We start from the raw sequence: 17,444 nt of genomic DNA on the forward strand, positions 1-17,444 counted from the left end.
GGAAAATTTAACACTCAAACATCGTAGAAAAGCAAGTTACACTTTGCAGACGAAGGATAGGACTTATACAGGGAGCACACACACACTTCATATATGGAAAAGTGCCCACATGCACAAGATGTTTACAAAAGGTAACTTTTTGCCACATTTTGATTGAATGTCCCCACTTTTACCAACAAAAAATTCAACATGTTAAAGGGCTTTGTCTTTCAGTTCTGCTACACCCTTTGTTTATCCTTAGCTGATCCACTATTCAATTATAAAAATCCTTCATTTTTTTTAATGACATGAACTTCCTTAAAATTTCATTTTATTGTTAAGCTTGTCAATGTGTGGTGTTGTAATATCACACTTATCTCCTTCAACAAACACATGCATGCACTGTGCATGCATCTTGTGGTGTGCTGTTCTCTTGGTGTGCTGTTCTCTTGTCAGGGTGCACCTGAAAGTAGTAGTCATTTCCAAGCTCCCTAGTTGACCAGACTCCCAGTTGTGAATTGTTTTACATGCACGTATCACATGATATAAATAAGCCTTCTCTCTCTTTATATGCCACCCAGACTTTACATTTTACTTTGTTCTGAAGTGAGGAAACATACGGTACTCAAATTAATGTTGAAAGTTTGATTTTGTAGAATATTGATCCAATTAGGAAATTTCACTATTCATACACCCCCCTAACTTTTTTATATACTGTAATACTTATTTTTGGTCTTGCATTCTAGCTGAAAATACGGTAAACTCGACAAGGCATGCTTGTGTTTATACGTGCATGTATGTCTGTGCACATGCGTGTGTGCATGTGTGTCCGCATTTCTGCATACAGTTAGAAAGAAAGGTGCACAACACAGTACCAGTCTTTTTCCGGGGATTAATAAAATATTAAATACCTTGATCTCAATGTTATGATGGGGAGTTGCACCATGAGAACCCATGCTGTATAAGCAATGAATAAAAATGTGTTCAATCTGTATCACAAGGCCCCTATAATATGTCGAACTCAAAACCTGTTGTTACCATCACTTGAGTTTGTAGATGTTGGATGAAGATAACTGTGCATGCATTTGAACAGTGGTTGTGTTGAGAGTGGCCAGAGGAATTTCAGGTTGAGTTTATCCTTGAAGATAGTGCACAGCAGCTTCCTTGCTTTAAAGTTTTCAGGTAGTGATACACACATGCATGTAATTTTTTTTTTCCTTATGCAGGTGCCTTTTGCATTTGTCATTGACAACTGCTTCCGCAACCGGTACAACAACCTGGGTAACATGGCTGTCTGGATTTCGCTCATAATTGGGCAGCCTTTGGCTATATTGATGTACTATCACGACTATTACATAATCAACTATGGGACATCACATACCTCGTGATCATATTGCATGCAAGCACGGCCTGCTGCAGTAATAATGATTAGCAGCTGGACCAGCTGTGCCAATATGTCGTAATGAATGTCAGAATGGTGTATACTCCAACTTTACACCTAACATTTTTGCAGGGCAGAAGTGCTGCTGTGATACATGGGTGTGTAGCATGGGTGTGCAGCATGTGCGTCACTTGTTTAGCTTGAAATGCATATAGTGATTTTTTTTTTCTGTCGCAGTTTTCATGGAGAATGCTTGATACCAACTTATCAAGCAGGATACACAACATGCGCTGTAGCACTCACATGTTCGCACCAATACTGTTGCCTTGTTCATGAAACTAGTTAGCTTTCCAAACTTCATATGAAATGTGCATACAATTTAAAAGAGAAGCTTCATTACTTCCTTTTTGTATCGAAATTAATATAACCTCTTAGATTATTCACATTTCTATTCTTCAGCTTACTAAGCTGAAAGGGACCCATGTACTCTTGCTAAAGAACAAGAAATGTGACATTCGTTTTCAAAGTTTTCTAAGCAGGAGAAAGACCTTTAAGCATAGGAGCACATCTTTAAACATATTAGTAACCTGTCCTGTTCTTCATAACCTAGTCTTATGGTCAGTAATGGTGTTTTGTGAAGACCATTTACCTGGTGCACAGAGGAGCGACTGTCTTGCACGTAGATGAAATTGCACCTCAAGCTTTGCCCTAAATAACTCTTACGCACATTAAAACAATATGTAAAACCAGCAAGAATGTTGGGATTTTCTCAATTATAAATATAAGGTGCAGTGGTAACGTGACTTGACTTGAATGAGCTGCTTTGATTACTTAGTGGCAGCTCTGCTAGGGTTTTCATTGCCTAGCAAGGCATGAAAACACTTAACTGTTGAGTGTACGTCTCAAGTAGCATGAAGCGTTCAATGGGGAGACTGCTTCATACTGCATATAGTAGTTTCAAGTTGGGCTTCTCACATGAAGATGTTTCTGACCAGTTTTTTTTTTTTTTTCACTTTTGCACATTAAGTTTTATGCCCGATTGGCAAGCCCAACAGTTTCACATGTTTTTCTTAGCATGTACAATACTTAGTGAGCAAAAATTTTTTACTTTGTGGCCTCGACTGAAGCCAGCTGTTGCTAGTTCAGTGCAGGCTTTTTTTATTAATTGGCAGGCTTATTTACTTGCATGGTACTGTTTTCATTGTCTTCATAAATTTGGTCTGTGTGTTCTGTTTATTTCCATCTGTACAGTCTAGAAACATTAGCTAAACTTCCCTTTGAAAGTCATGTTTAAAAGCCCTGCAATATCAACTACACAGCTTAGGCTTTAAAATTTCATAAATACAAACCAAGTAGATGCTGTTGATCTCTAGAAGTGTGACTGTAAAAACCACTGTCTGATAACTTGTCTGCTTTGTAAAGAGTGCATTAAGAATAAAAGGATGCTGTAAGCTCATATCTTCAACACAGTGCACTAACTTAAGAATTCGAGGCTGAAATGCATTTAAAAAAACACTTAGTTTTTCATAGAACTTCATAGGTTTCTGTTCATACTAGAAGTGCAAATGCTATTTACGTGAAGTAGGAACCAACTTGTCATAAAGCTGTGCATCAACTATATCAATATACAAGGTATTGGAAAATGCCAGTGCCTTAAATATAAATCTGCATGTGAAGTAGGAACAGTAGTGCAACGCATTGCACCTGGTCTCATGTTCTATGGCTTTAATCTACATAATGACCCCCCTGTGGCTCACCCTAATGCATTCTTTGGCGCCAAGAAGCAGTTTTCTAATGACGGAACAAGAAACAGGTGTGATTTTTTGTGCCGTGCTTCTGCAGATGTTGCTTTTTAAAGTGGTAACCAATATGTTGCGTGACAAACAATATGGTGTCTATTTACACAATTCACTATGGCACTAACCACATAAACTGTAGCTCATCAAAGCAAGCTGATAATATTTTTTCTGCATCATGTGTATCAGATGCTGTTCAGTGTACCCCATTTTGTGCAATACAGTCAAACCTCGATATATCGAACACAGATATATCGAATTATTGCGTATATAGAACACTTTCTATATCACCTAGAAAATCGCATGCATTTTTAATTTTTTTATTTTTTTATTTCGAACGGGGTTGCATGTATAATAGATGTTTCAAACTCCGCCACCCCAGACCATGTGTGCTCTGTTGACAGGCGATGAGCTTTCCTGCAACACCCTTGAAGATAGCAGTGGCGTGATGGGTGTTCCCAACTGCTGTGCACCACATCGATCGCACTGAGGGCGCCATTTTAACGTAGCGGTGTACACACGCGGCGGCCGTGGCTAGTTCTACCAACATATTTAAAAACGTTGGTTCTACCAAGTTCCACGACGTGAACGACTCATTGCATTTGTTGCACCGACTCCTCCTCGGTGCCGCGCTCTGCCCTGCTGCACCTCACGAGAACTGGCAGTTTGCATCCGCAAAGACACACGACAGCACGCGCTGACTGGGTTCACTCATAAACGCCTTAATTTGCAGATGCCACTTGGTTATTGAGTGTTTCAAAATGCTTCGATTGATGGATGTGGAGATGGCAGCAGAACTGGTGGCCAAACAAAGACACTGCCAAGGTTGATCCCCCAAGTGCTGATGTTGTCCCGCTCCCGACTTTGACTGAGGCTGTAGCCATAGCTGTAGCTGCTTTGGCCCTTCTACACCACTACTGCAACGCAATAAAGGCACCGGCCTATCGCTTGTGAATCATTCAGACTATGTTGAGGACTCCATGTTAAAACATGCGGCTGCCAATAAGAAGCAGGCAACACTGCTGCAGTACTTTCAGCCAAACAAATGCTTTCTGTGAGGCTTCAAGTGAGTATTTACTGTGCCATGATTGGATTTGCATAAGTTTTTGACGCGTTTTTTAACGTTAGTTTATATATTGAATTCTGGATATATCGAACTATTTTGCGATCACAGCGCTGTTCGATATATCAAGGTTTGACTGTATTTTTTTTTTTTTTTGAAAGTGTGTAAGTAGACACCTGGTAAAATGGAAATTCTTCTGGTCATACCACTCACTCAAAAACACATGCTTGTGTTATTCCGCATTGTAAGCCAATATTTTTTATATTGAGCAGATTTTTAAAAAAGCCCTTTATTCCCCCCCTGCCCAAAGTAAGTGATAGCATCAAATAAGTTTAATTTGCAACATCTTGCATTGTGGTGGTACATTGCATACAGTAATTCACCATGTCATTCATGATTAGAAGGTTGTCAGATTGGGGTAGTTGGTAGTCGATTATTGTTACAAAAGTGTATATAGCATGAAGCAGGGAACAGGATGATGAAAGGCAAACATGTGCACAAGTTGGAAGTTAGTATTTGGTTTTACTTTCATGGTGGTGTCCTTGGCGTCTCACTGTACACCTCAACAATAAAAATCCAATTGAACATGTACTACCTTGATCCACGTTACCAAGAAAAAATTATTCAAGCAGTATTTTTGTTCATACTGCTTCTGCATTGGTTGCACCTACTTAGCTGATAGCTTTGACAGCAAGTCCCCACCTCCTTCCCTCAAAAGGCTGCGCTCAGTGGTGCTCTAGCAGAAACATGCTCCAGTGCAATTTTCTTTATCTTGTGGTTTAAATTTACTGCCTTGTGTGCCTTTTAGCTGATACATGGAATTCCTTACTCATCCAAGGCTAGCACAAATGGTCTCCCTAATTTGTTGCATTAAATATAAAAAACAAAAATTGTGGCAATATATATTTTTTTGCTAAGTAATCAATTATATATTGTGCTGTGAACAGCTAATCCTCACATATTTTCAGAACATGTCAATAATTCTCCAAAAGTTGGGAATCTGTGCGATGTCACCTGAGAATTGTATGCGACATTTTTTTTCCTGAGTGAAGGACAAGTTATTGCCCTCAGTGCTCTAATCTCTGGCTTAGTCCATGGCTGACTGCAGCTGTTCCAGTATATGGACAGTGCCATGCTTAATTTTTTCTTTAAGTGCATTCTCTTGTAGTCTTTAAGAAAAAGTGTAAGCCCTAGATTTGACCTTAGCTAGATTGGTGTCTGCTCCCTTAACTTTCACAGTCGTTCATTGACAAGGACAACAGCTGGATGTAGGCAGGGATAAATTTGCATCTCAGCGTGTGCCTTGCAGTAGAAAACACTCAAATCAAACAATTGTGGGCCAAGAATAAAACTTGGAAAGTTCCTCCTCCTGCCCATTTTTTCTTGCCCAATAAGTTTCAGCTTGCAAGTGTAACAAGCAGATAAAATCTAGATTTGTGTTTTCTGTTGTGCTAACCATGTGTACGAATTCCAGATGTCATTCCAAGAATTTATTGATATCAATTGTCTGTGGTATAAAGATGAACAAAGGATCTTGTATGCTGAAACTCAGGTCAGCAGAGAGAGAGAGGTTAAAGTGAAAGAAAGGTTACTCCAGTTGGCTACCCTGTACTGGGGAAGGGGAAAAGGGGCACAAAAGATGACAGAAAAAGGGAAGAATGAACATAGAACTACCTGTGTAGGCACTGTCACAGTCTATAAAGGCGCCACATAGTCGTACGCAATGTCAATGTCCCGCTGAGACATACACCACAGTCACGAATTTGTTGCACAATCCAGTATCTCTTAAGGCCAAATTACACATACGCTTGCCAGCACGTTTTCGCTCAAAGAGAAAATGCAGCAACCATGGAACCTTCCACTTTCTGATCTAGTGACAGAGCATGATGCAACACGTATGATGACACGCTCCACAAGCGCCGGCACAGAAGTCTTGGCGTAATTTGTGCAGGGTTTATTGGAAGCTTGTTACTCTGATCTCTCCAGGGTTTACAGTCATAATCACATTGTGTGGCCACAGTCCCAAAAAATTTTCTCATACTTTCTCAGGCATCATATCATAGACATGAGCGGAAACGCCATACTACTGCATCTTTTGTAAACGTTTGTTAGTCCACAACTTGGCTGAAATTGCATTTGAGGAACGGTTCCTAAAAGTGGCCTTTGCCCACAACTGTTGTCTGCTACTGTTCTTGTCAGTAATAAGAACAATATTGCTTTAGGCCCCCGTGATTTATAGTTCAGAGCAAAGAAATGTGTGTGCTTGTTGTTCTACTCTGAAGTAGAAATACCGTCGCTGTTTGGTGCAGACTCTGCTTATTCACCATTGGAGATGAGCTTCCACTAACCATGCCGCTCACCTTTTCATCGTAGAAGCTTCAAAGCATATATTAGCAACTTGAAAACACACAATAAACGAGACCTGTATCTCCCCATTGCACTAACTGATGGCTATAGATGAGTTTTTCACTCTGTGTGCTTTATTTGTTGCGTGCCATCTGCCAGAAGTACCAGACGACATGTGCTGCTGAGAATGGTTGTACTGAGCCAGAGCCACTTCTGCGTCATGATGTGGAAAAGTGGTGAACTACGTTCCAGACGGGTCGGTCATGCATGTCTTTCTCTATGAGTCAGTCGGCACGCCTACTCCTCTAGCCACCATAATCCTGTTGTTGCTATGCAAATGCATCTTGTTAAGCCTACGGGTGCTGGAATCGCAGAACGATTTCACAAATTGAACACACTATGTGCTCATAACCAACATTTAAGGTGAGTTTAGAGAAAGCAAAAGCCCATTTCAATAGTTCCTGGTTACCAATGCGAGTGAGAACGTAGTTATCATGAGAATTCACACTGAAGCCGGAGCCATGGGTGCCGCCCCCCCATGTTGGACAACACTATTTCTTAGCGTGTATGTATCAACATTTGATATCTGTGCTCGCGCCACGCTTCAATGCGTACAATCTGTCTTGCACCATCTGCACATGCGCGAGGTGGGTGGGCGAGAGCTTTCGCGCGCCGGCTTGTGTACGTGTAGTTTGGCCCCAGCAGCACCTTTACAGCAGCTCACGCTGATGTCTGTGTATGCCAGTGTCCCAAGAATACTGATTTTTGTGAGGTCAGCAGAACTGAAATAAATTCATTTCTGAAGCTATCCACTCGGTGAGGCTTCCTGGAAGATATACAGAGGTTGTGTTTTGCAACATTCGATTTCACTTTCCCTACTTTTTCAACCTCCACCGTAGGCTCAAATGTCACCATATTGCTGTTATTGCTGGATTGGCCATTGATGTGGCAGTTGACAAGAATGGATAATGAAACATATTGTTACGAAGTATGTTACAAAGATGGCCATGGCATCTAACAATGTGTTGTGCATTGAGGTGGTATTTGTGAGCTGTAAATGTCTTGTTGAAGTTCATACACTGCAGTTTGCTGCTGGCTAACATTTCCAGTAATTGTCTTTGCTTAAGTGCACCTGTTATGTATGTGGCATATTTCACAGCATTCAGATATTTTTGGCAACACGCTGCTAATGGCATGGATGATAAATACCCAACTTTAAGGGGCCTTTCACCAGGTTCGGGTATTGCAGACAGATAAGCACGGGGCATATGTGATGCAGTGATGGTTGTGTCCGCAAAGTATTTCGCCAATATACACCACGAAAACAGCTGAAAATTCAAACAAAAGCCCATGCGCCCTTCTTCACAGAGAAGCCTCTCTCCCAGCCAGCAGAAGTGACATCACATGCATGGCATTCCCGTGCCATTAGTGTGGCACTTGCGGTGCATAAGTTCGGGGAGTCTTGAGAAATGCAGATAGTGCGAAACTGCCTCCAGAAATGCGCCACGCAGCAAAGTGGCGCAAATGTCACGTGGGCTTCCATTTGGGAGGAAGCAGGAGAGGTATGTAGCATCCAGTAAAAGAAGCATTGGGAGAGAGCCTGTGCTGTGGGGAAGGTAGCTCATGTCCTCACACCATGGCCTTGCAACATTTGTTTATATCCTGGCTACTACTAAGCTCTTCTCAAATACTCTTGCAGTAGAATTCTCCATGAATCACACTTTAAGACTTCTAGTGCATAATGAAAATTTCCAAGTGAAGGATTCTTCAAAAATTATGCAGGGTGAAGGAAAATTGAATGAGTGAAATTTTTATTGAAACTGCAATATGTATGTATGTATGTATGTATGTATGTATGTATGTATGTATGTGTGTATGTGTGTATAGATTTGGAAAAATGATTTTGTGGTGCTGAAAAGATATGCAAGGGAGAAACACAGATTTGGATTCTGTGTGGTTCTCTCTCGTCTTTTAAGTGCCCTAAAATCATGTTTTCCAAATCGCACCAACTTACCCAAGAAGTTTTATTAAGTATGTATAGATCTTTGTGTCAAGGAAATATATATAACTGAACAAATATATATCTGCCTACCAGTCTTGAAGCACTTCTTTATATAAGATGCATGGTCAGATGTTACAAGTTGCAGAGTTAATAGTGTATTAGATACATTAGGGCATTTGCTTCATAATTTTGAACTTTCCAACAAACATATTTTTGTAAAAATTTATCTCTCTAAAACACTTGTTCTTTGTAATCTAGTCCCGCTACTCAATGTAAAAGGTTATTGAAGACTTATACTTCATATGCTGAGGTTCACATTCTGGTGAAAGGTTGCTGTACATACATGAATTTGTTGTGTTTTGTGTACTACTGTTTGCTTATGTTCAGAGGCATTCTAAGTGAACACTTAGGAATGTATCATGTTCTGTGTGATATTAAAAACAATGTTTCATACTGAAAAGCTTCTGTGCAATATCTGCTTACAACTGGACTTGTAAATGCTTCAATAGCTCACACCAGCTGTCATTCAAGGCTCAAAACAATAAAGAACTGCAGGGCCTAATGCAGTTGAAAAAAATGAATTGATCTCATTTTGGCACTAACTACAAAAACGGTCTGAGTGGCACCTTGCTTTTGTGCATCATTGTCTACTGTCTGTTTAATGTTAAGCATGATACGGTGTTGGGACATCTTGCAACACAATCCTGGAAAGCTCTGCTGCCAGATTTCCATCAAGGCAGATGAATTCAGTTTGATATCGCCTGGGGCTTTTTCCATGCAGAGCCCATTTGTATTTTCCGAAATATAGGTTAAATCAAGAATAAAAAATGTACGCATACTCAACTCCAGTTGCCATCTACGCAATGTAAAGCATGCTTGGTTTGGTAGAGAATAGTTATGAAATATAGCATACGTTTTCTGCATCAAATGGTTCATGCTTTTGTAACGTGTGTATTCTATCAATCTTGGTGCCCATATACATATATGTATGTGTGCACATACATGGTGGCACTGGGTCTGTGCATCAACAGAAATCGGCAGGCACCTAGGGCGGAGAGCGCAACGTGCGTCTCTAGAGCATTCTAGGAGAAACCCGAGCGGAACGGGACCTCGCACTATCAAAAGATTAGCTGTTCTTTCTTATTGTTTTCTGTGTAAATCAATCATTATACATGCTGAAATTAACTCTTATTTTAGCCGACTGACAGAAGCGATTTGTGCATACGGGCCCTTTATTAAAAATTAACTGCATAGATATCGTTGCCCACAAATGTCAAGCATTTCGCAAAAGAGGCCATATAACAGCCAGGTAGCCATTACAGAAAACTGGTTTGACCTTGTGAAAAATGCTTCACATTAGAACTTGGTTGCTTCTAAAATCTCGCACTGGTCAAATGTTAACATAATGGTCGACAGTAAAATGTATCTCAATTTGTCACCAGAAAAGACGTTGGACACCTTTCTAAGAAAGACCTTTCTCTTATTAAACCTGTGGCAGATCTGGGTAAACAGGCTATGTTGCATACGACTGTCAAGCTGGCTACATGCTGTGGTATGCCACAAGTTCCAAAGTCCTGACGAAATGAAAGAACTCTTGTACTCGTCATCCAAAGACCTGGAGTGTCAGAAGTGCGACGGGAGCTGCACCACCCAGCCGAAAGGCTCGTATGGTGAAGGCATAGCGTAGCGTGTATACCATTTTGACATGGTATACGAATTTTGACAGCTCGTCTTGCACGGCACTACGCTTCTCATGCTTTTGCCATACCCTCCGTCTCCATTTTCCGCCTCATGGTTTCGTTGCACCCTCCTCCTCATACTCTCACTATTGCAGTCTTTCATCCCCCCCGCTGCGCTCCGCGTTTGCTTTCATCCTCCGCTATGCTCGTTCACTCGGTTACGCCGACCCAGGAATGGGTGCCCAAAAGCTGCACTCCAAAAGGAAAGTCCAGCTAATTATTCCTCTACACATACTTAAAGGGGAATGCGCTCTATATGCTGGATACAATTTACAAAGGATTTCTTTGTAGTCTACAGATGTACCCCATATTCATGATTGCACACCACTGTTACCAGTTCAGTTGCATGGGTAGAAAAAGGCTGAAGCGGGGACCTTTATCACATCCCTGTAAGTTGGCTGCACTGCACAGCTTCACAGGTGCCGGAAAACTCAATTGCAAATCAACTTTGAGCACTTACGGTCAAAAGCAAAAGGGCAACCACCTAATCTTTGAGCAGTGAAAAATTGCTAGCTGCCTTTCCCACCACTTTGAGTGGCAGCACCGTAAAAGGGAACCAGCTGCAGCCTCATCTTATAAAGCTGGTTCCCAGTGACAAGACATGACAGTACCAAAGTTCTCGGAACAGAACACAGACAAAAGGAGAAAGAAATAATGAGACAGCTTGACGGCCAGAGCAGGTTTTCTCTAGTAAACTGCATTTCAGATAGGAATGTACTCTGAGGATGAGGGGGGGAGGGGGTCTGCAGAGCCTTGGAGGGGAGCCAACTTACAGAAGTGTGAAAAAGGTGCACTGCACTGTGCTGAAGTTGCTGGCTGCAATAATCTGCTGTCTACGTATATTTTTGCTGATCAGATTTTTGAGACCGTTTTACAAGGTAAGCATACAAAAATATTCTGCACTAATAAAAAGAATCTGTAATCTCATGATGTTGGGAAGGTCTGCAGGGATATCAGCCGTGAATAAAAGCAATCCAGTTTATCTTGCCACCTAAAAGTTGACAAATTCCTCTGAAAAAAAGGGATGGAATGCTTCAAAATGCCATGTGCAATATTAGTTCTCCCCAAAAAGCAGTATATAAAAAAGTACATATAGAAGATGGGGCCGAGTGCTCTAACCAGTTAGTTTTGCACGCAAGGCGATTCACTGTAGGAATAAAGGAATCATCTGCAAGATGAAGTCGCGAGCCTGGAGACCACACATGCTACAAAAATTTTTTTCGTAGCCTAAGCAAACTGGCTAAAATGAAGCAGAGCATACACTACATTTTAGCAGGCAACGCTACGAAGGTCAGAGATACTTCTCTCATTGCTCACATTCAATGACCCAAAAATAGTGTGCCACATATGAAAGAAGGAGATTGGCATGTGCCATGTAATTCGATGCAACATTCTTATATGTTGCAAAATAAGACGTATTTATTACTGGGAAGGTGTTGCATATCTCAACTAATTTACCACCAAACGAGCAGAGTGACGTTTCTGCGACCAGCAGCCAGAATGAACCACTTGTGGTCATGGCCAAAACATAGAAAGTCTCATACTGGAGGCACAAAGATGCAAAAATGATATGCAATTTGATATAACTCCATGTCCACGTGTTGTAGCTATATACGAGCTAGTTATTCCATATAAAATGTTGCAAGTTTAAAGCTTACCTGCAAAATGGGTGGAGTGAGACTTCTACGAATGCACTACTTGCATGGCTTCTACAGCATTGCCTGGTGTGCATCAAACGGAGTACATGTCTGCCTTTTTGACTAACAGTGCAATGAGACAATTTCATGTTGCACAACTGTGCTTGAATTTTTTTTTTTTTTGCTGATGCTGTAGTCTCTAGGCTTTTGCTAACAACAGAACATGTTAGTAAGGAGCATGCTCATAGAAATTACTGGGTCTTTGGAGAGCACACAAATTGGGTTACCCTGTAGCCACAGAACATAGGAAAACTGGCATGGCACTCTGCAATGTAAAGACATTTGCAAGGAATGTTTGCTGCCAATTTCATCACTTCGAAATTGCTACTCTCCTAAACAGAATGCTAGCAGTGTTTACCAAATTGTGCGAGTAAAATTTTCTCATCTATTAATTTACAAGGCCCAAGACAGGAGCCTAAATCACTAGTTTCTATGCATAAAGAACGGGGCACTTTTGACCAGTTCTGTGAGAATAAATTTGGTGCACTGAACCGGTCAGCCATGTGTAGTGCCAAACAAACATCAATGCTGAATGTGCAAGAATGGGTGAGGTATATGTAGATAAAATTTTATTCTAAGAAGGAATCGTAAAATATTGAATGTAAAATTGTTGCAACTTGCAATGAATAAAAGCTGAGGCTTTACAAGTGGCCTTGAATCTGCATGTGAATGCAAATTGGCTTTCTCAGCTCACAGCAATACAAGCGCCAAATAATGCGCAACACGCATAAAAACAGCTTTCACAGCTTCAAGAAAAATGCTCACTCTCTTACTCTTACCAGCAAATATCTTAAATTAGATGCATTTCATTAGCACTTGCATGTCAGCATGCTACAAGAAAAACATAAGGCACGAAATTTAACTATAAAACTAACACATTGTAGAAAATAACCACAGGACAACGACAAAACTTGTCTTGCCCTTGCTAGAGTTTACATGCAACCAAGCTGACAAAAATGCAAGAAGTAATGTGCAGAAAAGAGCAAACATAGAAAAAAGAAAAAAGCATCGCTGCTTTGCAGGAAATTAATGCAAACATTGCTCGCATCACCTTTGACAACTACTGAGTGGATGCAAACTTGAGCATCAACTGTAAACAGTGTGCACTGCAATCAGCTCACATCCTATTTACCATGACACTGAAAGAATGAGACTGGCAGTGAATTCAGATGTAACATCCTTTAACCAGCCACACTGGTAGTTTGGCTTGTACACTGCAGCATGAGGAATGTTGGGGGAAAAAAAGAGAAATTAAACTGGATGACAAAAACCTGCTATTGTCTCCACCACTGAAGCATGAATAATAGGTGCTAAATGTGCTATTTGCAGAACTATTCAAACAGGAGCACGCAATTCCGAATTTAAACAGACTCGCAGGCCAGGGTCGTGATTTTGTAGCAATGGCTTTCCAGATGCTAATGCCTTTCGGCGCTTTTTACATTCGCAAGTTCTTTGATCACTTGCAAACATGAAAAGCGCTGAAAGGTAGTAGCATGGAAAAAGGCCTCGCTACAAAACAGAGGCCCAGTTTACAGAATGAATGGCATCTTACGCACTACACCCTCAGATCAATCACAGAAATTCATCCTCACAGATGCAGGTAGCACACAAATGACAGGCTGTCACACTAAAGGCCGTTGCATTTACTTTGCAATAGACACACTCCCCTTTTAAAATAGCAAGGTTTAACATCAATTCTTGTTGCTAAAATGTGCAATGGTTTCTTGCACATTCCACACAGGCAAATATTCAAGCAACTGTTATTGTCCCAATATATAATCCATTATGAATGAGAGAAAGTGCAGCTGTCTTTGCAGCATAGACAGAACTAACATATTTTGGGTGTTTAAACATTGAAGCTACAAGAAGCATGGCCTCAACACAAACATGAAAAGCACAATAGACCAGACTCTGGGGAAAAGAAATGGCACACACTAAAGCTTAAGGAGGAAAAAAGTTGTGCCATGCCACTACACTTGCACAACAAATGAACACATCTTTACTGGAACTTTTACCTCCGTCGAGATGTTTGTATCACCTGATATATTGTACAGAAGAAACTTATTGAAGTTATTCACTCTAATATCATACTCGCAGATGAAATGATCAAGATGTAGCAAATTCTGCCGTATTTAGCCATGGTAAATTTTTTACTAGATGAAATTGCAGTACTTTCACCAACATGTGAAGGCTGTGCTGGCAAGTGTAGCAATGAAGAACATTAGTGCTTTGGTTTTCATTACCAACAGACATGAATATAACTTTACAAAGTAATGAAGTTCTTCACAATAGCAGGAACATCTGCCACAGACTGTAGTACCATGGGGATGTTTGGGAACCAAACTTAAGTACAAAGATAGTATGTTATCACAGAAAACCTGGAATACATAAACCAGTTTCTTGTCTCGGCACATCTCACCATGGAGAGCTAGTGTCTAGGTCAGGCATAAAATGCAGGGCATTTGCAACACGTGCCCAAGTGTCATCAGAAGTGTTCACATTGTTGTCGGCAGCAACAAGTTCTTCTTCCTGTATAACTGACAGATTCACTCTTCCATTAAGCAACAAACTTTCCTTCACAGGGAACAGTTCTACACTACAAGGTGGGCAAATAAGGTCAGCTGGCACTGAGACTTCAGCTATCATACGAGCCATATGCCGGGTTAACGTCTTTGGCGTTATTGCAGAACAGATCTGTGGTCCTCTTGCCTGCGAAGATTTTTTTACACTTTTACGTTGTTTTGTAGGGTAACTATCATCAGCTATTTCAATTTCTGATTGAGCTGAATCAGCACCACCATCCCAAAGTTTCTGTTTCCGTGCATTTGCGCATGAACGCCGCTTACGTAGCTTTCTTTTTTTGGTTGCTGAAATTCCACAGGAACTACCGAGCTGATTTTTGCAGCCCTTTTCCACATTTTTTCCTAATGGTATGCTGGTGTTATTTTCTGTAGGAGGCATTACCAACTTGTCCTTCATAAACGATGCATCAGAGTCTGAGTTTTTCTCATTTTTTGTAGCAGGCATTAGCAACCGATTATTCGTAAACGACCCATCAGAATCGGAGTCCACAGACGGCTCAATGTCAGAGTTGTCTGTCAAAGATGGCTTGTCTTCCGATGAAATTTCTTCCTCATCAGGGCTGTATGTAGGATCATCATCAGAACTTTTTACAGATTTTTCGCCATCTGACAAGTCATCACTGTCTGCAGAGTCTTCACTGTCTGAAGATATACACTCAGCTATAATCACATATGGCTCAAAAGGAGTTTTGATATCTTTGCACACTGACCTTCCTGAGCCAACCATAGTCACACATACATCATGAGTAGTACTTTCGGATGTTCCTGCAGTTACAGGTGAGACGCAAGTAGCACTCCTAGGCATTACCACAGGTGTGACTTGAGTAGCAGTCTTAAGTGTATCTTCAGTCTGTTCATCATCAGAGGAGCTTATAATGATTTCTTCGTTGATAGCAAGTGGAAGAGTGGAGGTAATAGCATCCTTGTACTGAAAAGAGCCCAGGTTCTTCCCATCCCAGTGCAGGCGAAGAGTACGATCCTTGAAAACCATTTGTGAACTTTTTGTGCTCACAAGGAACGTTTCAATGCCTCGTCTGATTTCTTCCAGTGTTAGTGTAGAAACTACATCAGAGCTGATGATAATCCGGTCCCATGCATGTGTGCACGTGTGGGTTTCTGTTCCACCATGCATGCATGTGGCAGAACCTGGAGCTCCCGATGGCTGCCTTTGTGCAGTGCTTTGTTTGTGCGTGCAGTGCGCACTGCCATTACAGTGCATCCCGACCTGAGCTGAAGAGGATGGGTTATGTTCAGTACGCATCCAGACTTGGGTGGGGTACTTCTTGAAGCGATGTGCAATTTTCTTAACACGAACCTCTGCATTTTGAGGTGCTGTCAACAAATGTGACTTTTCTTTGCTGCTGTTTGGAATGCTCGCTTCATGCATTGTATCGCCGGTCGGTAGCCCATTAGCTCGTCGAATCCTCTGGGCTGTGCGCCGCTGGTTTGAAGTATGTACACCCACAGCAGCCTGCGCTGGTGGCTCAATAACACTAGATTGCAGCAGCCTATTGGCTGCCTTGAGCCCTCGCCGCTTGCCAACATCCAAGCTTTCTGCACTGCCTTGAGGCATTTTGGCTATATTGCTGTTACTCACTGGAAGATTAATCACATGCTGTTGATGGACTGAACTGAGCTGCCGGTTTGTCTGACTCGATTGCTCTTGTGGTGGCATGCTTTTGGATGATGGAGGAACCATTTGAACAAAATTAGGAATGCCCAAAGGCTGTGTTGCATCTACCAGAGCAAACAATTGTTTCGGTGCTGATTTTGTTGAAGACAGCAGCTGGTTAAAGCATGCTGAATTAACAACAGGTGGTAGAGAGTGCGAGTTTTGCTGCTGACCTGAATGACTTGGCTGCATGTTTGCTGCACCTTCTGTTGACAGTGGATGAACCATGTGAACGAAATTTGAATAACCTGAGGATTGTGCTGCTGCTGTATCTATGACTGCAATCAATGGTTGTGTTGGCAGCGATTTTGTGGACGCTGGCAGCTGGCTCAAGTGTGCAGCATTGATCACAGGTACAAGAGGCAATGAACTTTGTTGCTGGCTTGGTTGAACTGTCTGTATGGCTGGCGATGTACCTTCAGTTGACGGAGATTGAAGTATGCGAACAAAACTTGGATACCCTGGGGGCTGTCCTGTACTCAAGACGTTAACCAGGGGCTGTTCCGATGGCGAATCCGTACATGTCGGAAGCTGGTTAAAGCATGCCGGCATCACGTTCAATGATGCTGGAACCTCGTTAACGGTTACTGGCAGCAGTATCTTAAACTCGGCCATTGCAGTGCGCACTTTGGAGTCGGCATGAAGCTTCCTCTCGTACTTGCGGTCAGTAATGTTCTTGAGAACACGTGGCTCGCTGCCACTATCAGACGGCTTGGGAGGGATCGTGTTGGTCTCTCCAACTTGTTTAACTACGTTCCCTGAAGTTTCTGGTCGATCGAGGCGAAGCTCAGGCGTGTGAGCAGAGCTTGCAGCTAAGCTTATGACGCCCGTGATGACTGGCATTGAGAAACCTTGATGCGGCTCGCTCAGTTCTTGATCTGGACGTTCCAAAGGCATGCGAGTGTGGTCCATCTTCGCAGTAAATGTCAGGGGAGAGAAGCGGTGTTGCGGGAGGAAGCGGTGAAGCGGCGTGGTCAAAGCTCACCAAAATTCGCATCACTCGACAGTCACGCCAGAGACGCCAGTCCCACTCACCGCGTGAAGGCCGGTGGCATGCTGTTCACTAGAAAGAATTGCTGAAGATTTCAACTAATCACAGTGCAAGAGGTAGGTGGGGAATTAACGCAGGAACGAATCGAACTGTTGACAACGCACAGAGCGCGCGACGAACGCGCGGTACTTTCACA

The 17,444-nt window shown here is 41.9% G+C and overlaps 1 protein-coding gene across 2 annotated transcripts in view; it reads left to right on the forward strand.

Moving 5' to 3' along the window:
• Positions 1-16,280, forward strand: part of mdy (diacylglycerol O-acyltransferase) — a 255,316-nt gene extending 239,036 nt beyond the window's left edge. For both annotated transcript variants that reach the window (XM_075698769.1, XM_075698760.1), the window contains one exon: positions 1,206-16,280. In XM_075698769.1, the coding sequence (XP_075554884.1) occupies positions 1,206-1,367 (162 nt within the window). In that variant the 3' untranslated portion in view covers positions 1,368-16,280. The remainder of the gene's footprint in view (positions 1-1,205) is intronic.
• The last annotated feature ends 1,164 nt before the right edge of the window (positions 16,281-17,444 follow it).

This window comes from Dermacentor variabilis, chromosome 1 (genome assembly GCF_050947875.1).
Source record: "Dermacentor variabilis isolate Ectoservices chromosome 1, ASM5094787v1, whole genome shotgun sequence".
NCBI classification, from domain to species: Eukaryota; Metazoa; Arthropoda; class Arachnida; order Ixodida; family Ixodidae; genus Dermacentor; species Dermacentor variabilis.